This window comes from Gossypium hirsutum, chromosome A09, assembly GCF_007990345.1.
Source record: "Gossypium hirsutum isolate 1008001.06 chromosome A09, Gossypium_hirsutum_v2.1, whole genome shotgun sequence".
In the NCBI taxonomy this organism is placed as follows: domain Eukaryota; kingdom Viridiplantae; phylum Streptophyta; class Magnoliopsida; order Malvales; family Malvaceae; genus Gossypium; species Gossypium hirsutum.
Genome location: NC_053432.1, coordinates 79,367,445 through 79,393,406, shown reverse-complemented (window position 1 = coordinate 79,393,406; position 25,962 = coordinate 79,367,445). Strand labels below are relative to the sequence as shown.

Below are 25,962 nucleotides of genomic sequence, written 5' to 3'. Positions count from 1 at the left end.
TATTTTCAACTTTCTAAACACACTAATCTTGAAGAAGTTTATGTTTAAATTGAACTTGATAAAGGAAGTAACCATGTAATGAGGGACCCACTCTAAACCATTTTTCACCTATAAATATCATATATTTTAAGAATAAGAAGACGAGACCAACGATATAGCCTACGCTTTTCTCAATCGTCCTCCCAACTCGAATAAACAATAATTCTTAATAACTCTTCACACCACTTACTATATGAATCACCACTATCCTTTCTGGATCTCTGCATAATCAATGGTGTGAACCACCATTATTGTTAACCTCAGCACCTTGTATAACATAATCATTATAATAATTACCACCACTTGCGAGAAATTAAATGAGAAGTTATAACTAAAGCGATTTAAAACGTCCTGAAAGTGCAAGTAAATGAGGTCAACTACGAACGGGTGATCAATATTACCAAAATCAATTTATGAGCATGGAGATAATCAGTATGGTTGATGGGAATACTACTAGTATGCTTATGATCAGTAGTAATATAATCAAAAACATACAAGAACAAAGTATCAACATTAAGTTGCTTACAACTAGTATGACCAACCAAGTGGTTAGGGAGATACTATCAACAACCTTGGTAAGAGCAATCACTTAAGTATTATCAACAGTACCCAAATCAAACACATCTAAATGTAATAGATTTAATAGGTAATAATTCCAATGTTTAAAATAACCCACATCTAGCACGTAGAATTCAAGTTTGACACGTTATTACACCATCCTTAATTAAAAATGGCTTTCTACATTACTTATTGTATGAACCACCATAAATTTTAACGGTTCTTCTCATCATATATAGTGTAAACCATTGTCGTTATCAACTTTAACATCTTATATAACTTAATTATTATAACGCTACTTAATAATAATTTTTTTTTACTTTTAAATACAAAATATTTTTTATATTTTAAAATAGTAAAATAAGTTTTTAAATCGGGTTTAATCTAAAGTAATGATTTTGAAATTTTCAAGTCATGATATTTTCTACTGACAATAATGAAGGTTTTTTTTTCCAAATTTGCAAATAAAATTAATATATTGCTGCATATTTTATTTATTAAAATTTACATTTGTGCGGTATATAAATCACCACTTAATCTCATTTGTAATATCTATAAACAATAATAAATAGAAGTCGTCAACTATTATCGATTGTGTTGTTAAGCCAAAACATTTTAAAATATTCTCATTTTATTAGTTTTATTTTTCCAATGGTTCGTCACTGGGTGTAATATAAAATCAATCAATGACGTGAGATTTGTTTAAGTAGACTCAGCTAATCAATTTTAGCAGGAATCACATTTCCTTTCTTGTAAAGAATAAAACTTCTTTTTTGGGTACATGGGGGCAATGACACATGTTGTTTGGAAGGCACCCCTATTCACAGCTAATCGATTCTACTCATGTGATTAAAACACATTTCAGCGCCACAGGGTTCTCATTTTTTGACTGTGAGTTTAAGGTTCAAACTCTATCATCCCTTCCAGTTCGGGCCAGGGTCGTGACCACTCACATCATCAACCGTCGTTTAGGTTTCTTCCATACCCTTTGTTTTTTTCGGCATAATAACTCAAGAACTGTGGTTCTCTTTTAGCTGACCTTAGTCCGCCTGCATGCGTGAAGCAGGCCTTAGTGCTCCAGAGGGTCTCTCATTTTGTTTTCGTCCATCATTTTGATGTCTAGTGAGACTCCGTTCATGGCTGATTTTCTTCTTTTTTTTCCCTTTGCTTGTGAAGCCTTTGCCTATCCCTGTTGCGACTTCGGCGTCCCTCCATCTCTCGCTGATCTATGCTTTGATGGTTGTTGGTGTCATTAATACTCATATTATTTTTGTATAAGATTATATTTAAATTATTTGGAAGTAAAAACACCGTGGAACTTATGATCATTTTTGCGTGTAATTAAAGTGTAATCTAAGGGTTTTTTTTAATAAGGTATTGAAAAATTTTATTGTATAGAAATAAAAAATATATATATATCCGGCGTTTTCTGTATTTTTTTTTAAAGTTTTCTCAAAAGATTTTTTTAGCTTTGTGTGGCCCATTTTATGTTCCTTTCTTTTTTCTTTTAATATGAATTTACTCTTCCTTTTCATAGATTTTTTTTGAGTTATTTATGTGGTTTCTGTTTGCATTGAGTTTTGAAGTTAATATGTTTGAGGTAATTTTAACTGATTATCAATTAAATTAATATTTAATTAAATAATGTTGATTAAATATTAATTTAACTTATATTGATATTTTTATCTGTGTAAAAAATAAATAAATTCGAGTGCGTATTATGATCTTATTTCAGAATTGAAGGAGGATTGATAGTTTTGATTATTAAATAAAAATATATTTAAACCAAGAGATAAAAATGTCCTTTCTGCATCAATATGCCAGTATGCGTGAATTAACAAATATGCGCAGAAACAAAACAAGTCACTGTATTGTATTACGTATGTGTTTTTTCTTTTTGTTGGTTTTTTTTCCTTCTTCTCTGTCTCTCCCCACCAAACAAAAAAGCACAGAGGAAAACAACTTTCCTTTCTCCATCCCAAATAACAAGAAATTTTTTTAAGGAGCAAAAAATTTCCTTTTCCCCAGGAGAATGTGTGAGCCAGAGGAAGACAAAGCATGTCCTTTCCCGCCAAAACAACAAACGCAGGGGATCATGGATTCGGTTGATGATGATGATGATGGCGTTGATCTCCACAATTCCTGGCCGTTGGATCAGCTGACTTTCCTTTCTAACCCACCTTCTCCTTTCATCATATCTTCTTCTGAGCAGCCTTTTTCTCCTCTCTGGACTTTCTCTGATGAGGATAGTAAGCTTGGGTCTGCAGCCGGTTACAATCTTTTCCTAACCTGTTAGTCCTTTTTTGGACTTCCAATATTTTATTCTCTTTTTCTTTTTGGCTTTCTTATTTGTATTAGCTGATTACTTTTTGGGTTTTTCGTGTTTTAGTTTGTTGATTTGAAGCTTGAATTTGGTTTGGTCTGTCTTGGTTGAATTTGATCCTTCTTGGAACCCTGAAAATTTTGTTTATGTTTATGGAAATATTTTCATTTCATATCCAAAATGATTGGTACCTGATAATATTTAATATTTTTATAATTTTTATTACGTGTCCGAAATCATCTCATCTCTTCGGTTTTTTAAATCCCTTTTTTAAGTTTCTCAAGACCCTAATTCCATGGAAGAAGGAAATTGAACTTATGATTGAATAAAAATACAATATGGGGTACCTAATATTCTACAATTTTCTGAGCTTATTCTAGAGCATCATTCTAGAAACTGTACATGTTTGCTTAACTGACTTGATTTGTATTTCAAAACTATACTAAATGCAGGCACTTCCAATTCAGTGAATGAGAATCCCAAGGAAGACGATAATAAGAGAGGGCTGTCTTCGCCATTTCTGGGACCGGTTCCACTTGAGAACCCGGATAGTTATTGTGCAATGAAAGAAAGGATGACTCAGGCACTGCGTTACTTCAAAGAATCGACACAACAACATGTTCTAGCACAGGTTTGGGCGCCCATAAAGACTGGTGGCCGATATGTCCTAACGACTTCGGGACAACCCTTTGTTCTCGATCCGAATAGCAACGGGCTGCATCAGTATCGGATGGTTTCATTGATGTACATGTTTTCTGTCGATGGGGAGAGTGATAAGCAGCTCGGGCTTCCCGGTCGTGTTTTCCTGCAGAAATTGCCAGAATGGACTCCAAATGTGCAGTATTATTCGAGCAAAGAGTACTCACGGCTCGGTCATGCTTTGCATTACAATGTTCAGGGAACCTTGGCATTGCCAGTGTTTGAACCTTCAATGCAGTCTTGTGTTGGTGTACTTGAACTCATAATGACTTCACAGAAGATTAACTATGCACCTGAGGTTGATAAAGTATGCAGAGCACTTCAGGTTGTGTTTCTTTCCAGTACATCCTAACCTTGTATTTTTCTCTAAGTACGCATTTCCCCGATACGAATATAGTAATACGACTTTCCAAGGACTCCAAAGTTCAAATAAATGAAAGAACTTTAAAAAACTGAACACATCTGTGTTGAATATATACCCATATTTGACATTCACATCCAGTCCGTCCATTGGAGACTTTTTCAAAGAACCCTTCTTATTTTCCTTCTGTATTCTTAAGCACTGATTCTTGGCAAATAATATGTTAAAATGCTTCGAGATTCCTCAGTCACATGATTTCAGTTCTCATGCAGGCAGTGAATTTGAAGAGTTCAGAAATATTGGATCATCCGATCACCCAGGTGAAGCTTTAAAAGCTTATTCTTCAAATCTGTTAGTTCTCTTTATGGATACTGCAAAAAAATGTATGGTGTTATTTCATTTCTTCTGTCTGTTACTGATGAAGTAATGCTTTTATACCAGATTTGCAATAAAAGTCGCCAAAATGCGTTGGCTGAAATTTTGGAGATTTTGACAATAGTATGTGAAAATCACAAACTACCTTTGGCTCAAACCTGGGTTCCTTGCCAGCATCGCAGTGTTCTGGCCTATGGTGGTGGTCTAAAAAGAAGCTGTACAAGCTTTGATGGTAGCTGCATGGGACAAGTCTGTATGTCAACAACTGATTTGGCTTCCTATGTTGTAGATGCTCACACGTGGGGTTTCCGAGAGGCTTGTCTCGAGCATCACCTACAAAAGGGTCAGGGTGTTGCTGGTCGGGCCTTTTTATGCCACAACTCGTGCTTCTGTGCCAACATTACCCAGTTTTGCAAAACTGAGTACCCCTTGGTACACTATGCTCGCATGTTTGGATTAACCGCATGTTTCGCAATCTGTTTACGGAGTGCTTATACCGGAGATGATGATTATGTTCTTGAATTCTTTTTGCCCTCTGCTATTGTTGACAGCAATGAACAACGGACTTTGTTGGGCTCCATACTGGCAACAATGAAGCAGCATTTCCGAAGTCTTAAGGTTGCTTCCGGAGCCAAACTTGAAGAGAGTGAAGGATTTATCCAAATCATTGAAGCTTCTTCAGATGAAAGGCATGATTCGATACTTGAATCGGTTCCAATCCCTCCATCTGTGAAATCACCACCTGGGATTAACACCTCACCAGATAGAGAACTACAATTAGATTCGTCACGACAGCATTTAACCATGAATCTTGACCCTGCAACTACTGGAGGTAGCGTTGCAGCTAGCAGAAGTGACAAACCTGTTTGTCTTCCACAGAATAAAGATGGAAAAAAACTGGAGAGAAAACGTGGGAAAACCGAGAAATCAATTAGTCTGGAGGTGCTCCAACAGTATTTTGCAGGGAGTCTCAAAGATGCTGCAAAAAGCCTTGGTGGTAATATGCTCCATATGAAAATTTTTCTTGGCCTTTAAACTTATATTATATAATCTGGAATACAGTTTTGGTACTATTTAAATGGACTATGCTCAGGGAGATTTTTGCTTTACAGTTTGTCCTACAACAATGAAGCGCATCTGCAGGCAGCATGGGATCTCCCGATGGCCATCTCGTAGGATCAACAAAGTTAACCGTTCCTTGAGCAAGCTAAAATGTGTTATTGAATCTGTCCAAGGTACGACAGACAGCACATTTGGTTTAGCTTCTCTCGCCAGTAGTCCGCTCCCAGTTACTGTTGGTTCGGTATCATGGCCAAGCAGTTTGAAAGGTTCCAATCAACAGAACTCACCAAAATCCAAACCCTTGGAGCCTCAAGGTGAAAAAGATGATAGTACACAGGGAAGCAATGGACAAGCTTTGGTGGAAGATTGGTTGCTGGGAGGGAGGACATCGAGCCAAGAACTTTTCCCTCAGCTGAATGGGCTTTCACCAAACATGGATGAAAGGGAAGAAGTAATGAGATGCCAAAGAGAAGAGAGTGCTGACATGCCTACTTCTCGTGGCCTGTGCCAAGGTAATCCTGAAATTGAAAGTGCATGTACTAAAGATCCACTCAATTCCATTCAATGCTTTAAAGCACACAGCCCTCCTGAATTTGCCTTTCAATCTTTAGGGGGGTTGAATGTATCAGCCACATTCTCAATGCCCGAAGCCCTTCTGGCTACAGAATGTCAAGAGCCCTTTGGGGGTATGCTAGTAGAGGGTGCCGGAAGTTCTAAAGACTTGAGAAACTTATGCCCTTCAGCAGCGGAAGCCGCCGTAGATGAGACACCACCTCCATATTCTGATCTGGCTCTCAAGCAGGCCACAACTACTTATACTCGATCAACACCCAATTTAACAGCTAGGCAGGAAAAAACAAGTGTGACGGTTAAGGCTACATACAGAGAAGATATAATTAGATTTCGGATCTCCTTAACTTCTGGTATGGTAGAACTGAAAGAGGAAGTGGCCAAGAGGCTGAAGCTGGATGTGGGTACTTTTGAAATCAAGTATTTGGATGAGGATAATGAATGGGTTTTGATAGCTTGCGATTCCGACCTTCAGGAATGTCTAGATGTTTCAATATCATCAGGCAGCAATATGGTGAGATTGTCTGTTCAAAGTGCGATGGCCAATCTAGGTAGCTCCTGTGAGAGTACTGGAGTGTTATGATTAGGTTGTAATTTTAGAATTTAATTCTTGTAGTCATAGAATTCTAGGTGAGTGAAAGTACAGGTTTTGGTTCCAAGTGCTTTCTCAAGTTGTAAGAAACCTTTCTTTTTAACTAATAAAAATCCCAATTCTCGTCTCTGCTAAAGCAAGACAAAAAGAAGGCAAATGATTACCAAAACTCAAATTGGAACTCCATTCAAGATTTTTCTAACCTACTTCATCATCACCTGGTAAAAGAAAACCTTAACTAAAGAAAAAAATAAAATATAAAGATACCATGTTTCCCTCGTAAGAACAAAATGTTGAGGTTTGAGATCAGTGACTTGTAAGCTTTGGAGGCCTCTTCATGCTGGGGCCTGTGCACCTGATCTTTGCTAACGTTCAAATAACTAAATTCATAAGTCGTCAAACAAAAAAAAAAAAAAATTGCAACATATGGACATCAAATGTTCATCAAGCAATAACAGTAAGGTTATTCAACGGACATTTTGAACCTAGGGGATTGATCTCACAGTAGTCTATGACTTTGAATTTGAAGAATGGTTTGTGATTGAACACGCAGAGAGTTCATATTAATAGATCTATAGATCTCGCACAAGTCAATGGGCTATAAATTCCATGAAATAAGTTTAATAATATACTGAAATTGAAAGAATACAACACCGTACTCAATTACATTGAGATGATTAACATATCAGAAGTTAATTTTCTTACATGCGTCTTGATTTTTGCTGCGGAGGGTATCCAGTCATGCCCATTCCTGGATCTTTCCTTCTCAACTGTTGCTGCTGATGAGCTTGGGCAGCAAGATTTCGTTGCATTGGCATGCCTCCTGGATTTATTCCACCACCCACTCCAGCCTGTGATGGGAAATTATAAGCCATAATGCCCTGTGGCATTCTCTGCATGGGAGGAGGTGGCATGGGCCGATTCACAGATCCATTTCTCCCTACATGAGCACCCATGCCACCAGCTACATTTCCAGATGACACAGGTTGTGATGGTTGCTGAATGCTGGTTGTCCCTTCAAAATCAGTATTCTGGTCCACCGGACGAGTAGGATAATTAACTATTTTCTCTCCTGGCTGGCTGGGTACCAGTGCATTGCGACCTGGTAGGGGCTCAATTCTGAAGTACTCATGCTCTAAGGCCTGTGCAGCAGTTATACGCTTACGAGGATCATATTCAAGCATCCTAGATAAAAGGTCAAATGCAGGACTCTTCGGAGAAAGATGAACAACACTGTGAAGTCCAGCATTTTCGTACTTGTGTGATTGAATGTGCTGCACATCTGATTGCCAATGTGGAAGACTTGCAAGCGTAGGCCACTTTTCCAGGGTGGGATGGCCTAAGATCTTAAATATCTTGTCCAGTTGATCCAGTTGAAAAGGATTTGGTGTAGATTTGGCTTCTGCACCTTGAAAAAGTGGCTTCAAAGTCAAAAGCTCAGCAAAAATACATCCAACAGCCCACATATCAACTGCACTGGTATAGTGCTTTGCACCAAGAAGCAATTCAGGTGCACGGTACCAAATAGTTACAACTACACCATTTTCAGATAATGGCTTCAAGGGAGCTTGATAAATCCTTGCAAGTCCAAAATCAGCAATTTTGACAACCCCTTGCTCTTCACCTTCACCCATAACCAATATATTTGACGGCTTTAGATCTCGATGTATGATCCAGTTGCTGTGGAGATAGTTCAGTCCATTAAGCAGCTGCCAGAGCAATGACTTAACAGTGTATTGGTTCATGGCATGATTAACCTTGTCCCTGTGGAGCTTAATGATTTCATAGAGGTCATATTCAGCATAATCAAAAGCCAGGTATAATGACATATCTGCGTGATTAATGTGCACATTCACAAGCTTCACAACATTCTCGTGTGAAATCTCCCGGAGCAACATGATTTCTCGGATGGCAGTGGGGGAGACACCATCCCCATCCTTGGACTGCTTGAACTTCTTAATAGCAATGCATTTTCCACGGTTTGTCGGAGACTTGATTCTAGCAAGAAACACAAGACCATAAGTACCTTCACCAATTTTGCCGAGCAGATTGTACTGTTGCAGCCACTCCGGCTTCTCACTGTTGCTGGATGGAGTATTGTTGGCTGCAATGCCTCTGCCTGAGTTGTTATTTCCGTCTCCCATGGTTTCTGTGCTTTACAGCATTCAGTACCTAACTACCTTAAGAGAAGATGATAAGCTTGTGATGCCATTATATGTTATTGCAGTTCATAAATGTAATCCCCTGAAATTCATAGCAGCATAACAATGTCAAGAACTCATCAAATAGCAAAATAATTATCTCTAATTCTACAAAAGATTGACTTTTACCATTAAACACATAAATAGAGATCTCTCAGTAAAAGGGTAATCGGATTTAAGCCTCATCCAATTATCAAACAAGTTTCGTTTAACACCAAACAAAAGCTAAATAAGTTCAGTCATTGTTAAGAAACTTGATCAACTAAATAAAACGAGTGAAAAAGAGAGATTACAACTCAAATCATAGTTAGCTTCTGTAATTTCCTAAATGTGAAATTTCCTATTGCATTTTACCTAAGCACAACAAACGCCAAAATTATCTTCACAAAATCTTGAACAAATCCATATTTTCTCACAATTATCTCGACAAACAGATAAGAAATCTGAGGAAAGAAAAAAAAATACCACAAAATTTGTTGACCAAGAACGACAACGGCATCGTCTCAGGCGTTTCAGGCCACGAGTTCAATGCAAAATCTACTGATTGGAAATCAGCTTGTCCACAAGCTTGAACTTTTCACCAAGTTTCGTAGCAAAAGAAATTTGAACTTCTTGTATGAAAAATATCAGAATAAAATTACAGAAATTAGCAAAAGATAAAGAATCAAATTATTGAAATAAAACTGTCGCCTTATTACCTTTCAAGTTGGGGAAACTAGGGTTCCTCGAATTACTTTAAAAATAATAAAAATGACGCTGAAATTAAAACAACAATTTTAATTAATGTTTTGCCTGATTCCAGGATGAAGGGTCACCTGGAAGAGTGGGGAAAGTGGGGATCTTTACTTGGGCAAATCGATTGGGAAAAAGGAAAATTTATTTCCTAAAATATCAAAATAAATGAAAAAGATTTTTGAATGTGCCGATCAAGTTAGTTTCAAATTACATAAAACTCCTTTGAGGAGTTCGTTTACTTTTTCCAGATGGGGTATCTGTATACATGTAATTTGCTGGGGTTATTCTGGGAGATTTTGTTGTCGGAGACGAAACGGCATCGCATTTGTTGTTTGATATTAAAATGTTTTGCATTGGACGAAAAGCCGCCAAGTACGAAATTAAAATTAGTAAAAGGAAATTGATTCCATGAAAATAGAGTTAAAACTGATATATGTTTTATTTCTAAAAATTGTTACTTTCTTTTTTAATATTTTAGTTTATTTATTAATTTTTATTTATAATTTTTTTTAAAATCATTAAGGATAGGATAACCACATTTTAAAAAATATATATCATTTAAGATAAAGAACCATTTTTTAAAAAAGAAACATGTATAACATTTATCTCGCGTAATTTTTAATTTCTATCTTGTGGATTAGCGAAATTCAAACAAATAAAGAAGGTGGTTAAAAAAAATTAAAGATTAATTTTGATATTCGATAATAATTTTATTAAAAATATAACACGGAGTACGGAAAGATTCTATGAACCCATTATACCATCTCATATATATCTCGTTCCCATAAATGAATGTCATCTCATTTTTCTCTTCATTAAATGCTATCTCAAAAGTTTTTACCCACCTAAAACCTACTTAGGGTTAAAAGGGTTTTTTGTTCAACTAGAAAGTGGATTTTAGCAAGATGGGTAGCTGGCTACTGGAGGGGCTAGATGAACCTATAAAAGAACGAAAGAAGGGCCAAAGGGCGTTGGAGTTTGATCTCCAGAACATCTTTCTATGTTTTAAGTTAGTACTGATACAAACAAAGAATAAAATTGGAAAGAGTCTCTTGCCCATTTTTAAGGTTTCTTAGATCTTACATACATTTTGTGCCCCTTGGACTGAGCTGAACGAAGATATTATAGAAGTTCCCTAAATATGATGGAAGAGAGTGGTTTGAGGAGCATTGACCCTCTTAGGTGCTCTTTTGAAGGAGAGAGAGACCCTCTCGGTGACCTACTCATAGCGCATATGGGTTTGAATGCCCTTAATGGGTTAGATTTGATTGGCAACATCATTTTCATTGTCAATTGTTGTTTCTTTTATTCTGTGTCTAGGTTGGAATAAAGATGCTATACTCTATTAGTCAAATCAAAATTTTGGTATTGTAGAGGAGAGCCAAAGAGGAAAAGCAATGGTGATCATTATAGCATTGTTAGATTTTTCCAAGGATGAAAATGGCGTTGACACACTTTTGGCTGAATTATCACGGATGAAATGTGAGTTTCATAAATAAAGTTTTAGTTGAATATAGTATTGCAACGGGTGAAAAATGGAGGGATAGAGACTAAAAATCAAATTTAGTTGATACATTAGTTTACAATAGAAAGATACAGAAACATATAATCAAATTTATTCACCCAAAGATTTATTCACTCAAACGAACATTCTTCTTTTCCAAATTTCAAGAGCATATCACAGACATTCAATAACACAAATAACAATAGTAAAAAGGTTAAGGGAAAAAACTATGAAATCTTAAAGCTCCAAATACAGAAAGCTCAAGAAATTACAACTTGTAACACTATACATGATCTTCCATGATACAGAATGTGGATATAAGTTGGAAAAACAGATTAGATACGACCTGGGAAATGCCTCCTTTCAAATTCTGAAACCCCATTTTTTCGTCCCCTCTTTCTTTGCCGTCCTCTTTGAGTTCGGATCGATGAGATTTTCCAGTGATTTTGCTTTTCTGTTGCGTGACCTGCCCGCTTCTTTCAGGAGCTCAGCCAGCCTATTCTTTTCGTCTTCAAAATCCGGATTTGCTATTCCAAGTTTTTCTTCTCGTAATTTTAGTACATACTCCAATATCTCGATTGCATCTTCAACCCTGATTTTTATATCAGAAGATTAAGTAACTGAATTCTTGATATATATAACATTGTACTGTAAAAGCATATTATGCTATAACATTTAACAATACATGATGGAACTAGAATGGATAATAAGCTAGGTTGAATGGAATTTGATGCATGGTAGTTTAAAATATTAGTTACCTTCCCATAGCATCATAAGTTGCTGCAAGATTGCTGTATATTCCCAGGGTATCCTGATGACATGGGCCGCATTCTTGCTCGAGTATTGCTCGTGCTTCTTCAAACAACTCGGCAGCCTCGTCAATCTTGAATAATTGGACACAAGCCAAGCCCATCTGGTTCAAGAGAACCCCAAAGAAGGCCGATTTCCTCTCCCCACTTGCTCTAAGCTTTGTTACTGCACTCTCGAAAGAGTTCCTTGACTCATCATACCTCCCAAGAATGTAAAACATCACCCCTATTCGAGCTTCAATTCCTGCAATTGTGCTTTGCTGACCGGGTTTGTCTTCCAACAACTTCATTGCTTTCTGCAAGAGCTTCAAAGCCTCCTCAGGCTCATCAACAGATTCATATATGGCTGAAATTTCGGTTAACCCACCAGCTATCTCTTCTGCTGTGGTTCCAGGCACGGGTTTTGCAAAGATCCTCAGGGCATTTTCACAATAGGACTTTGATTCTCGGAGCTTTCCTGTTCTGTGGTATAGATCCGCAAGTCGTACAAAGACGGAGGCAACTGAAGGGTGGTTGTCACCCTTTGATGATTTGAAAACTGTTAGTGCCTTCTGGTAGGAGAAGACGGCCTCATCAAAGCGACATAGAGACATGTAAATATTGCCAATGCTGACATCAATTGAAGCTACTTCATTCTCCTGCCCATTGGCAATCATTGCCATGCTGGCTAGGACAAGGTGCTCAAGAGCCGCCTCGTAATCTCCCTTTGCCTCACATACGAGTGCCATCAACCTGCGGTCGGCTGCCTCTTCCAGCGATGCTGGTTCACTGTGTGCATGATGTATCTCAAGAGTTTTCTTGCACAATTCTTCAGCTTTATCAAATTGCATTGCTTGAACATGGGCCTCAGCCAAGTACCTATCATTTCCATTATTCATGAACAAAACTTGAACAATTTTATGCAAAAATACAAAATAACCATTCCGGGGAAAACCAAGAAACAGAACAAATCAAACACCAAAAATCTCCGCAAGGAAAAATAAGTACATCCAACAAGAACTGACCTTCAATAGCATCCTGTATTTTAAGTTAAAACCTACGATCCATTCATTAATTACAGTGACAACAAACCATATTACACTCTACGAAGCACCATGGAAGAAGCAAATGGCTTGCAGGTTGCTACATGGTTTTAAGTTCATTATCTTTCTAGTTAAAAGTTTAATCCCTTATGGAATCAGGATAAAATTAGCCCTTTATTTCTTCCAGATTCCAGCAATCGGCCATATATATATGGACATATAGACACTCATATATATATATGATTTGTATCAATACCTAGTAAACTATCCTATCTTTGTACCTCTTCGCAAAGAGTACATAGTTTGCGCTTCACCCTATTCAACAAACACCCAAAAGATCTCAAATCTGCTATAAATCTAGACAAAAAAAATCCATACCTGCAAGTCTCGCCAACTCTGGCGTCGGTCTCTCCCAGAGCCTGGATCTGAATCTTTAGCCCTTGTTCATAGCACCCAATTGACTTCTCCACTTGACCCAGCATTGAGTACGTATCCCCCAGCTGCATATGCCCCGAAAAGGCAGCCAACGCGTGATCCGGGCCCCGTTCCACATCCGGTACTTGAATCGCCCGCTCCAGCACCGGAACCGCCTCATCGAACCTCCCCAAGCTGCAATAAATCGCCGCCAGCACGTGCAAGCTCATCGCCAGATCCAAACTGGGCTCGCCTTCCACGGCGCATCTCTCGAAAGACTTCGCTGCTCGAATCGCATAGTCCAAAGCTTTAGTAGGACCCTCTCCAGAAGCAATGGTGTCTCGGGCCAACTTGAGCAAAAAAGGGCCGAGATCCGGGTTGTCGAGTGAGGAATCATCCGGGTTGGGTGAGTCGGGTGGAGGCTTCTTTGCGGAGCGAGCTGCGGAAGCCTTGGATCGAGAAGGAGAAGGCGATGGAATCTTTTTGTTTGGGGTACGAACTGGATTATGAGACGGTGGCTCCGAAACTGCAATCCGTAGCGGAGGAGCATCTGGTGGAGATTTGAGACCCGGCATTGGATCCAAAAATAAAATAAAATCGAATTGGAAGATGAAAGAAAACTCGGATGATTTGATGAAGGAGAGAAATGAATTAAAAATTAAAATAAAAAATAAAAATAAAGAACACTCTTAGAAGATTAGAACAAGCCACCAGTTACCAATCTTGAGGGGGAGGTTTGAGCCAGGTCAGTGATGAGAGAGAGACTATAAAATATAAATGTAATTGAACGCGAGGACAAAACAGTAAATTGTGAACTGTCGTGTAAAATGTAATAAGCGGACAGTAACTGAAGTCCTCTGGGAATTTGACTTTGGCTGCATTCGACTTGAGTTCAGCTCACCACAACCAATACGCCGTATGACTCAAAGAAAGAAGTAGATATTGCCTGCCTGGCGTTGCGGGTTGCGGCAGTGCCCGGTACGATTTGAGGGTATATATGTCTTTATATTTGTCAACTGTTCTGTTTTTGGCTTTTTCTGCCGTTTGCAACGGTCTCCGACCGACACTACCATTTAACGTTGGCTACGCCCTATAATGTATTTAAAAATGGCAACCTCTGTTTATATTCAATTTACTTTTATAAATTTAAATAATATTTGGGTAAGGATAATGGACGGGATTAAAGAAAGAAGAACTTGTAGCAATTATGCTATGTCAAAAACACAACCATTATTAACTTTTGAATATTTAATATCTAAATTTATTTATTTTTATGGATAATGAATTTGGATATTTAAATTTATTATTTATTTTTTAAATTTTTATTTAATTCTTTTTATATATACTAAATTCAAATATTTAGTAGATTAATCATTTGTTAAATAATTTGATTTATTTGGATTCAAATAGATTTAATGATGACAATAAATAATTTTAGAGAAAAAATAAATTTAGATTTGAAATGTTATTTACAAATTCAAATTTAAGTGTTGTTTGATAAATTAAAAAATTAAGGGTTGAAAAAATAAGTGTTAAAAAATTAAGTATTGAAAATGTAAGTGCTAAAAATATATATTCTATATTTTATCTTTATTTAATATTATTCTAAATAAAAGTCAAATTTTAAACTTAAAGTTTTTATGAGATAATATAATATTAAAATAAATAAAATTAAACTAAATTAATTGAAAACATTTTCCATTTAAGTGATAGTTAATTTTCATCTACTTGTCATTTTTCACACTTTTTTATAAAATAAATTTAATTGTATTGTTTTTTTTAATTGATAAAAGTGGAGGTCTTGGAATCTTGAGCATTTAGGTTTGAATATGAAGTTTTGGTAGTATTGATAAAAATCAAAGTTCTGAAATCTAGGTTGGAATTTCACAATGTGTAAATATCATATGTATATTTTATTCAAATTTATATTGATCTAAGTGTGAATGTAATTCGATTTCAAGATCGATTCTAATTAACATATATTATTTATCAAAAATTCAATCAGAAATTTATAAAAGTATAGATTTAATTTATAAAATAGCAGATTGATTAAATTCGCTTGAATCGAAGTCGTACCCAAACAATAAAAAATTGCATCTGAGTAAAAAAACATTAATGTTTTTTTTTTTCATTATTGGAAATTGGAACTTTAAAGTTGCTTTTGTTTAATTTAGCAGTTTGGTTCGCTGTATTAAATTCCCATGTTCCACACGACTTTCCTTAAGCTTACATAACCTTCTTCTTACTTCTTTTCTCTTATAGTAACCAATTAATATTCATTCATGGAGATTTTATCTCATATTATTTGTTGATGTTTCAGTTTTGTCTGTAAAACATATTCATCAAACATGGAGCATGGAATCAAAGCTCTATCTACCGGTCAACCTAATTTGTTCTACTTTAATCTCTCATTTTTCTTCTTCAATATACACCATTAACATTAACCATGTTACTTGAATTCTAACATGAATATCCGATGTAAGTATATTTAATTTTTCATAATCTTTTATTTATTAAAATAATATTTGAAGAATCATAACTTCATATAGCCAGCTGTTTCTAAGAAACGACAGCCATTTTTGGATTCTGATATTCTCAATTTCAAGATATGCTTCTTAGTTGTTGACTTGCTGCAGTTTTCAGATTCTTTATCCATGAAAGACAGAGTTTGCCGTTGAAATACAGAATATTACATCAATTCATAGCTTAAAAGCTAGCAATTATACTCGAACAACTTACAACTAAATAATAATAATAAAAACAGAAGAAAACAGCGTATTATAACATAATTATCACCCAAGATTTTATATTCAAAACCCACTAAACATCTTATTTTAGTAATACTTAACTGGCCTTCAGTTTAAATTGAAGTTCATCTGCCACCTCCAGCAGTTGAAGCTGTCCCTGATTTTCCTCGTGGCGGTCCGGGTTCGTGTTTTGGGTTCGAAGTGACTGGACTATAGTCCCTTTGGATGTCAACATTTAGTATCAGTTTCCTCATCTGCACTTGAATCATGCCCTTCAAAGTGGAGCCATTATATACTCAGCACAAGTATGACAATCTACGTTGCTTTAACTCTATTTTTTTTTAAAAACATTTATAATTGACACCAATGTCAACATAGATCAAGAGGATTCTTTAAATACATTAACTTAAAAAAAAAAAATCGAATATACTCGTGTTGGAGTGCATATCCGGAGACGTTCAAGTCCGAATAACATAGATGGAACAATGGTTTATATTAAAATTACAGTATAAAGTTATGAAATGTATGTTTAAAAGATTATTCTGTTATGACAGATAAAAAGTTTTGATTTATTTGCTGTTTAACTTACTTCATTAGTTGCAGAGTTTGCAGCATAGTCCGAGCCCTTGTTTCCACCTGCAGAATATGGTAAAGCTTTGTTAATCATCTTTAAAACTGACTTGACTACTTCAACTTTGAATGCTTTGAAATGTTTGCTCACTGATAAATGATTGGAGACAGACTAATAAGAAAAGGAGAATCATGGTTTTAGCATAAGAACCCATGTTGGATGTTGCCAATGGTGCTGTTAACTTGGAGGTGAAAAAAAATGTAGATTTATACTGGTGGCGAAATGTTTAACATGTACGACCAAAAACTTTTAAAATATTAATATTAAAAAATCCCGATTAACATAATCTAAAAACCTAGTCAAAAGCTTTGTAGAATGATTATGAAAATGTGACATCCATTAGCAAATACCACTAAAGTCAAATGCACTCATTTCTGTCACCTCATAGAATTGAGGTTTTTTATCCTCAAATATCTTCCGAGGGCAATTATTGTATGTAGCAATCGGAGTTTTGCATGCATCAATTAGCTCTCCATATATAGTCTTTTCTTATAGGTATAGTGTAGCTTTCCATGGCTCAGCAATTTTCGTGAATGATCCTCTATTCTCTAAACTATATTTTAATATATATTCTAAATATTGAATGTGTGTTAACATCACTAGTTTAAAATTTGTATAAATTTTGTAATTTTAACGGTGTGATGATTTAATAAAATTTTAATGTATAACAATTCATTTGATTTAATAGATGGATTAAAATGAATTTTATAACTCTTAATAAACTTTGATTTTTTATTGAAGTATTCTTATTTTACACTTCTGACTTTCACATATTTGGAAACTAATGTAAAATTATGACATTTTTAAATACATGGAAAAAATGAAAAAAGAAATGAATATGCACACATCGAACGACTCTAATAAGCGAAGCAATTGCAAGATAGGCTGCACTCAGTATCCTATATATGTAGATCATAATACCGTATCACTTGGATCAGGAATGGCAATGTCTACTATTAAATTAATTAACCCTAGATGGAAGAAATGATGGTGATGTTCTTTTATCAAGATGAAAAATAAACTCACTACTCGAAAACTTAGAAACAGATGGCAGCACTATCTAGTTTATAATTAAAAAGCTTAAAACAGCTGGTTAATCATGATTATGCCATACATTAGAGCTTTTTTCTTACCTAATTAAAAGTTCTATTGATTTCTCTTTTCTGGTTCCTTGTGAAAAAAATTGCTGTCTATGCAAATCGCAGATGAACTTGATTTGTCTTTTGAAGATTTGCAAACGCACTTACTTGGTTATTTCAACCATTAGTAAATATGTGTTCCAATCAAGTGAAACCAGAATTATTTATGCCAAATAATTGTTTATATTATTTGAATTTAAATCTGCATGAAAACGGGTTAAATATGAATATACTAAATTTACAAGTGAATGGAAATGGCCGTCATTTTCACAATAAGTATAGCACCTTTGCTTAAATTGACTACTCAACCTTCTCACCTTAAGCTAAAAATAATACTTTTAATCAATCTGCTTAATGGTAAGTTTCATCTGGTCTACTTTTTTTTTTTGGTGAACTTTAAATTGTAAGCTTTTAAAAAAAAAAATTCAATCAAACTGAGCTTGACTAGATTCAATTAGACACCTCCTTCCTAATGAGTAATGCATGAGAAAAAGGTGAAATGCTGTGTTTGTCAATATATGAACCAGCAGCAAGTGAGGTATGAGGAAATAGCAGCAAAGCAGGTGGGTATAATGCAGGAACAGCACATGGTTTCCCAAAGTCAAAGCAATATTATTTGTTGCAAGGGTCCATCATTGAGGGATTTGCCTCCAAAGAAAGCCCATGGAAAGTGCGAATTATGATTGTTTAGGGTGGACAGTGATGATTTCTCACTCACCTCCCCAGTCCCTATCTTCTTAACCCAACACTTCTTTTTCTAAATCTTGATTGAAATTTCATCCTCTGCCTGTTTAATACTCTGTATATGTAAAATGGCAACGGCCAAAGACGCAACTATTTCTCATATAGGATTCTAATCTCCTGGAGACTGTTCAATGTCACAGGATTTTCAACTTGATAAATAATCATGTAAGAAACAGAAATCTGATCATCGTTTAAAGCCAAAGATTTTGGATTAATTTGTGAAGATTTACTAAATCCTAACTTTTTTCCGAAAATCTTAGGATGGTAATATGATATCATGGATAATTGTGTTACAAGATGTTGATAATGATAATAAGTTAGTATTTGGAAAATCACTTGTATTTTTTTTTTATAATTACACAAGGATGGTAGATTTGAGTAACCATTGTAATTGGTAGGTCTCGCCGAATAGGGTATAATTGGAGTATTCCAAATATACTTTTCAATTTTTAGGCAGTTGAGAATTAGAGTAATTGCAAAGTAATTATACTCAAATCCAATTTTAAAGTTTTATTTTTATAAAAATTATATAACTTATATTATGATTGTGAACACGTATAAGTGTTTAGGATGATTATGTCTAATTTCTTTTATATTATAAATTCTAATGAATGATATTATACAATTTGTGTATTTTATAAAGGTATAATAAAAATTATATTATTTAAATCCTAAAAAAAATTGAAGTTATGGTCAAAAGTTTATTATAAAAAATAATTTACCTCTTATAAAAGTGTTATAATATATTTATTTATAGAAAGTTATGGCCAAGTATAGACATAAATTATTTATGTGTCCATATTATATATTATAAAAATAATACACTTATTCATAAAAAAAGTTATAGTTTTTTTTATCATAATTTATTTATAAAAAAATAACTTTATAAAATTATAGTAAAAATATATATTATTTACAAGAAGTGTTATGAAAGCTTTGTATAATTTATAAATTTTGTAAATCATTTTTTATAAAGGTTATATATTATATATTTAATATTAATTTTACTTAATTTATGTATTATAAAAATGGATATAACCTAACATTAAGTCTTTCTCCAACTTAAGTTTTTATAATTAAAGATATTGACTATTTAGACTGCGAACTCAAATATTATAAGGTCAATGCTAATTATACAAGTAGAAAAAAATATCTTGCATGATATCATGGGGTATGATATCATCCAAGAGAATGGTGCTAGACACAATCACCATAAACAACTTACAAACTCTTTAATTTGAAACATTCAAGGCTTTGAAATATGGTTGAGAAAACATTTTTTATTTAGAGAATAAATAAAGAAGTTAATTCAGGGAATTAGCCATCAATTACAATGATGCCTCTGCAATATCCTGAAGCAAAATTGATTTCACCAATGGTGAATCGAAAACAAGCAGCCTAAAGGAATCCTCTACACCCAATGTCGCCATATGATCCGCAACTTGTTCGCGAACCTTGGTTGATAAAGCATCTTCACTTCCCATTGTCTCGCTAGCCTTGGTTGAGAAGACATTTGTTGCTCTAAAAAAACATTTTCTATATTAACAACTGTAATGGCCCAAATTTGAGGTTATCGGAACAGTGGTTTCGGGACCACAAATCCGATGAGAAAAATTTTATTTTTCTTATATTTTTATGGTCTAAAATTTCACAAAATGATTTCGTGAAAATTTCGTTCGAAAATTTCGACGTTTGGGCACTCAATTTAGTCAAAAGGACTAAATTGTAAAAAGTGCAAAAGTTGAGTTCTACATGTTAGAGGTGTCCAATTGTTATGAAACTTTAAATTGGAGGTCCTTATATGGTAATTATACCATTGGTAACTTGGTAGACAAAAATGGACATGAGATAAGTGAAATAGAAAATTTTTAAGTTAGGGGCAATTTGGTAATCTAGTAATTAAAATGAATTAAAAGGGAAAAAGATGGCAAAAATCATCATCTTCTTCATTAGGACGAAATCAGCAAGGGGGGAAGCCATAGTTAGGGTTTTCAAGCTTCCAAGCTCCATAGTAAGTGATCCCAAGTCCCGTTTTTAATGTTTTTTACGTTTTTGGAGTCTCGGTAGCTTAATTTAGCTTATTCTAGCAATAATTTAACCTAGGGTTTATATTTGGAAAAATACCCATAGGTGAAAAGTGTTTATTTTGATGTTTTATGATAGAATATGAAGCTAGAAATTATGTTAAACAACTTTTGCTAAGCGATTTTAAGTGAAAACGAGTAAAACGACATAATCGGTAAAAATACCTAATGTTCATAAGTACATGTTAGAGTGGAAATTTGATGTTGCCATAGAAGGGAAAAATGTTCAGAATGTTATAACATAAGAAAAAGAGATGAAGTTTAATTTCCGAGCCTTGGGGCAAAAATGTAATTATGTAAAAGTTTAGGGGCAAAATTGTAATTTTAAAAAAGTTAGAGTCGAGGGCTGTTTTGATGAATGTGATTATTAAATAAGTTAAATTTACTATTTTAGATCAAGAAGTACGAAACTCGAGGTTAGACAAAGGGAAGAATAAAGTTGAAGACTAAGTTGGTGAATTTGGCTATAATTGGTACCGAGGTAAGTTTACGGTAAATAAATGCAATATTTCAATATTTATTATCAATGCTGTTATTTTCCAGCAACTATGAATTTATTTTATGAATTTATTTGATGATGATCTAAGCATGAAATGATAGAGAATTAAAATTAAAAAGTCCCGTTGATACATAAGGATGGTACTGGATACGAATGTCATGACATTTGGGTAAAGAGGTCCCATGTAAGACCATGTCTGGGACATGGCATTGGCACCGAGATGAGAGGTCCCATGTAAGACCATGTCTGGGACATGGCATTGGCACCGAGATGAGAGGTCCCATGTAAGACCATGTCTGGGACATGGCGTTGGCACCAAGATGAGAGGTCCCCTATAAGACCATGTCTGGGACATGGCATGGGCACCAACATGAGAACATCCCATGTAAGATCATGTCTGGGACATGGCTTTGGCATGTTATTATCAGAAGAGACCCGAGTATCCTTATTATTCCAATGTAGCTCAACGGGCTTGTAAATGAATCATGTTCATGAAAGTTCAGTTTAAAGCATAAATGGCAAGCTCAGGTAAGTTGTGAGACTTAAGAACTTATTATACTATCAATTGATGTTCAACGATGCAGCAAGGATTGAGTAAGTTATGCACACAAGTATTCTAAGTAAACAAGTAAGAGAACTAGTATGAGATTAACTAAAGAGTAAACTAGAGATATAGACATTGAGTTTAATTATTTAAGTTAAATATTGTTATTTATTTGCTAGTAAACTTACTAAGCTTTATGCTTACTTCTTTTATTTCTCTTTCTCTTATAGTATTGCAAAGCTACTTCAAGGATCCTAAAGAAGTCGGAGATCGTCCACACTATCAACTACAACTGCTCGGTATTTTATATCGAAACACGTTTGAGTTATGGCATGTATAGGGATTTAGTTATTTTGTATGTTTGTAATGATGATTTTGCTAATGAGTGATGTGTAAGTATTTGATGATGTATGGTCATTAAAATGGTTAAGGATGAAGGTGTTTGTTGTTATGAAAGATTAGGTGATAAATTATGCATGGAAATCATGAAAGGATAAAATTTTGCAAAGAAACATAATTCAGGCAGCACAGTGACGTGAATTTGAAAAATCACCCAAGATAGTATAAAATGAATTAGAGGGTGAATGATATATGGAATTAAATCTTGTTAAGTCTATTTTCATGGAAAAATAACGGTGTAGAAAAAGGAAATTTATATTTTAAGATATGTGAATTTTAGTAAGATAGGGTCAGAACTGTTTTTGGAGTCCCCTGTTCTGATTTTAGAAAATCATTAGAAATTGTACAAAAATAATTATGAGTTTTAATTTATATATTTAAAATCCTTATCGAGTCTATTTTCAAGATGGATAGACGGGAACATCATCCAAGTCCCGAATTATGAGATAAATAATTTTTAGTGAAGAGAGATCAGAACTGCTGGATAGCGAAACAGGGGAAACTTTAATGAATAAACTGTACTAAATGGCTAAACCAAAAATTCTGGAAATTTTATGAAAGAAAGGTATATGAATCTAGTTTCAGGGAAAATTTACGGAATTAAATTTCGAGTTCTTTAGCTCAAGTTATAATTAATTTAGTAACTGCTGCGCGATTGGACAGATTTGCTGTAAATAGCGAAATAAATTTTCAAACCTAGTTTTTATGCTCCGAATTGGTAAGATAAGCTAAGTAATGCCTCGTGCTCGACTCCGAAAACGGTCTCGGGTAAGGAGTGTTACATTTTGTTGGTATCAGAGCAGGTTTAGTCGGTTCTTGGAAATACTCGGTATGAATAAGTGTCTACCTATACATGCCATACTTATATATTTTGATAGTGTGACGACTCCTGACGATTTTAAAATGTTTTCTTTTATAGTTATGGATCCTGAACGAGCTAGTACAGATGAAGTAGAAAGTAATGCGCCTGCTTCCGCAGAAGGGACGACGCCACTAGATGTTAATGTTACTGAAAGACCTACATCAGTTAGATAGGGAGGAGGAGCTAGAAAAGCCTTCTTCCAAGCCATGAATGATTGGTTTGCCGAGTTCGTTCGTACGAATCCGGCATAAGACCTCCACCCCCTCAAGAATCACAGGTTCCCCATGTAGCTTCCCCAGCTGCAGGTATAGTTATCAGGGAGAGACCACATGTTGATAAGATTAGGAAGCAAGAGGCTGAAGAATATCAGGCTACCAAAGATGATGATGCAGAAAAGCAGAATTCTGGCTTGAGAATACAATCAGGGTTTTTGAAGAATTATCTTGTACACCGGAAGAATGTATGAAGTGTGTGGTCTCACTTCTCAGAGATTCCGCTTATCATTGGTGGAAGACTCTCGTGTCTATCGTACCGAGTGAGAGGGTTACTTGGGATTTCTTTCAGGAGGAGTTTCGAAAGAAGTACATCAGCCAGAGATTTATAGATCAGAAAAGGAAGGAGTTTCTTGAGCTAAAACAAGGTAAGATGTCCGTGACTGAATATGAACGCGAATTTGTCAGACTTAGTAAGTATGCTCGGGAATTTGTATCCACCGAAGCCAACATGTGCAAGAGATTTGAAGATGGGCTTAATGATGACATCCGACTATCAGTGGGTGTATTGGAAATGAGAGAGTTTGTTGTTCTGGTAGAAAGAGCCTGTAAAGTAGAAGACTTGTTAAAAGAAAAAGAGAAAGGCAAAGCTGGAGCTGAAGCACAGGATAAAAAGAAGAGGCAGATGAGTAAATCATTTCAGTCTATGTCTAAGAGGCCTAGGGAGCTCTCTAGCGGATCACATTTTCCACATATATATTCTGGCCGAAGCAGAAGTAGAAGATTCGAGGGTTTTAGAGCTCAAACCACTACAGTTGCAAGTACAGGCAGTACTCGACCTCCTAGGCCTGAATGTTCTCAATGTGGGAGACACCACCCCGGAGAGTGTAGAGCAGGTGAAAATGTTTGTTTTAGATGTGGAGCATCCGATCACTTTATTCGGGATTGTCCTGAAACAACTAAAAGAGAAGAAATAACGAGTGCGAGATCAGGTAATGCTCCTACCAGAGATAGACCGCAGAGAAACCCAGGAGTGGGGGCGAGTAATAGGGGTGCATCCAGAGATTCAACGGTTAGATCAGATGTTAGAGCACCTGCAAGATCATATGCTATTCGAGCTCGTGAAGAGGCGTTCTCTCCTGATGTAATTGCGGAATGGAGAATTACTTTGGGTTAAATCTAATCAGACAGAGGGATTATCCGATACGATTTCAGTTATGACAGCTCAGAGGTGTGTTAGAAAAGGGTATGATGTTTATTTGGCGTATGTGTTGGATACTAAAGTATCTGAGTTAAAGATACAGGCAGTGCCAGTTGTATGTGAATTTTCTGATGTGTTTCCAGAGGAATTACCAAGGTTGCCACCAGAAAGAGAAGTGGAATTTTCTATAGATTTGATTCCGGGAACTGCCCCAATTTCCATAGCTCCGTATCGTATGGCTCCTACAGAATTAAAAGAGTTAAAGGCACAGTTACAGGAACTTGTTGACAGAGGTTTTGTTCGTCCGAGTCATTCACCTTGGGGTGCTCCAGTTCTGTTTGTGAAAAAGAAATACGGGTCTTTGAGATTGTGTATTGACTATCGGCAGCTTAATAAGGTAACTATAAAGAATAAGTACCCGTTGCCTCGAATTGATGACTTATTTGATCAACTGAAAGATGCCACAGTATTTTCAAAGATTGATCTCCGATCGGGTTATTATCAATTACGGGTAAAAGAGCCAGATGTGCCAAAGACAGCTTTCAGAACCAGGTATGGGCATTATGAGTTTCTGGTTATGCCGTTTGGGTTGACTAATGCACCTGCAGTATTCATGGATTTGATGAACCGGATATTCAGACCGTATCTAGATAGGTTTGTAGTAGTTTTTATTGATGACATTTTAGTTTATTCTCGGGATGAAACTGAGCATGCAGAACATTTGAAAATAGTGTTGCAAATTCTGCGTGAAAAGAAACTTTATGCTAAATTCAGTAAATGTGAATTTTGGCTTCGAGAGGTAGGTTTTCTCGGACATATTGTATCCGCAGAAGGCATCAGGGTAGATCCGAGTAAAATTTCAGCTATTGTCAATTGGAGTCCACCGAAGAATGTATCTGAAGTTAGAAGTTTCTTGGGTTTAGCTGGTTATTATCGGAGATTTGTACAAGGGTTTTCTATGATAGCTTCTCCAATGACCCATTTATTACAGAAAGATGTTAAATTTGAATGGACAGAAAAATGCCAGCAAAGTTTCGACCGATTGAAGGAGTTGTTGACGAAAGCACCTGTGTTGGTACAGCCTGAATCGGGTAAGGAATTTATTATTTATAGTGATGCATCATTAAATGGTTTGGGTTGTGTCTTGATGCAAGAAGATAAAGTAATAGCCTATGCTTCAAGACAACTTAAGCCACATGAAAGAAACTACCCGGTACATGATCTCGAGTTAGCTGTTATTGTATTTGCATTGAAAATATGGCGGCATTATTTGTATGGTGAAAAGTGTCATATTTATACTGATCACAAAAGCTTGAAATATTTGATGACACAAAAAGATTTGAATTTGAGACAACGCAGGTGGCTTGAATTGATAAAGGATTATGATTTGGTTATTGATTACCATCCGGGTAAGGCTAACGTGGTAGCTGATGCTTTGAGCCGAAAATCTCTATTTGCTTTACGAGCTATGAATACCCGGTTGTCACTGTCTAATGATGGTTCAATCATAGCTGAATTGAGAGCTAAATCGACATTTCGTCAACAAATATGTGAAGCTCAGAGGAATGATGAGAAATTACAGGCTAAACGGGTGCATTGTGAGTCAGGTAATGATTCAGAATTTTAGATTGGAACT

The 25,962-nt window shown here is 35.5% G+C and overlaps 3 protein-coding genes across 10 annotated transcripts; 1 reads left to right on the top strand and 2 right to left on the bottom strand.

The window, feature by feature from the left end:
• Positions 1 to 2,402: 2,402 nt before the first annotated feature.
• LOC107896448 (protein NLP6) lies at positions 2,403 to 6,706 on the top strand. 2 transcript variants are annotated; one of them, XM_016821620.2, is made up of 6 exons: positions 2,403 to 2,888; positions 3,373 to 3,944; positions 4,253 to 4,300; positions 4,422 to 5,352; positions 5,468 to 5,929; positions 6,029 to 6,706. In XM_016821620.2, the coding sequence occupies exons 1-6, from the start codon at positions 2,630 to 2,632 to the stop codon at positions 6,568 to 6,570; spliced, it is 2,814 nt and encodes a 937-aa protein (XP_016677109.2). In that variant the 5' UTR covers positions 2,403 to 2,629; the 3' UTR covers positions 6,571 to 6,706. The 2 variants fall into 2 exon arrangements, with proteins under 2 accessions (XP_016677109.2, XP_016677108.2); XM_016821619.2 differs by having other exon boundaries at positions 5,468 to 6,706.
• A 478-nt stretch (positions 6,707 to 7,184) lies between these two features.
• On the bottom strand, positions 7,185 to 9,820 carry LOC107896449 (cyclin-dependent kinase E-1). 7 transcript variants are annotated; one of them, XM_016821621.2, is made up of 3 exons: positions 9,479 to 9,820; positions 9,246 to 9,388; positions 7,185 to 8,823 (listed from the first exon to the last, which is right to left on the bottom strand). In XM_016821621.2, exon 3 carries the CDS (start codon positions 8,721 to 8,723, stop codon positions 7,281 to 7,283), a length of 1,443 nt encoding a protein of 480 aa, XP_016677110.2. In that variant the 5' UTR covers positions 8,724 to 8,823; positions 9,246 to 9,388; positions 9,479 to 9,820; the 3' UTR covers positions 7,185 to 7,280. The 7 variants fall into 7 exon arrangements, with proteins under 7 accessions (XP_016677110.2, XP_016677111.2, XP_040932950.1 ...); XM_016821622.2 differs by having other exon boundaries at positions 9,246 to 9,391; positions 9,479 to 9,775; XM_041077016.1 differs by having other exon boundaries at positions 7,185 to 8,759; positions 9,246 to 9,391; positions 9,479 to 9,761.
• A 1,289-nt stretch (positions 9,821 to 11,109) lies between these two features.
• On the bottom strand, positions 11,110 to 14,368 carry LOC107896447 (protein KINESIN LIGHT CHAIN-RELATED 1). The gene is made up of 3 exons (XM_016821618.2): positions 13,229 to 14,368; positions 11,778 to 12,686; positions 11,110 to 11,611 (listed from the first exon to the last, which is right to left on the bottom strand). Exons 1-3 carry the CDS (start codon positions 13,837 to 13,839, stop codon positions 11,383 to 11,385), a joined length of 1,749 nt encoding a protein of 582 aa, XP_016677107.2. The 5' UTR covers positions 13,840 to 14,368; the 3' UTR covers positions 11,110 to 11,382.
• Positions 14,369 to 25,962: the final 11,594 nt, after the last annotated feature.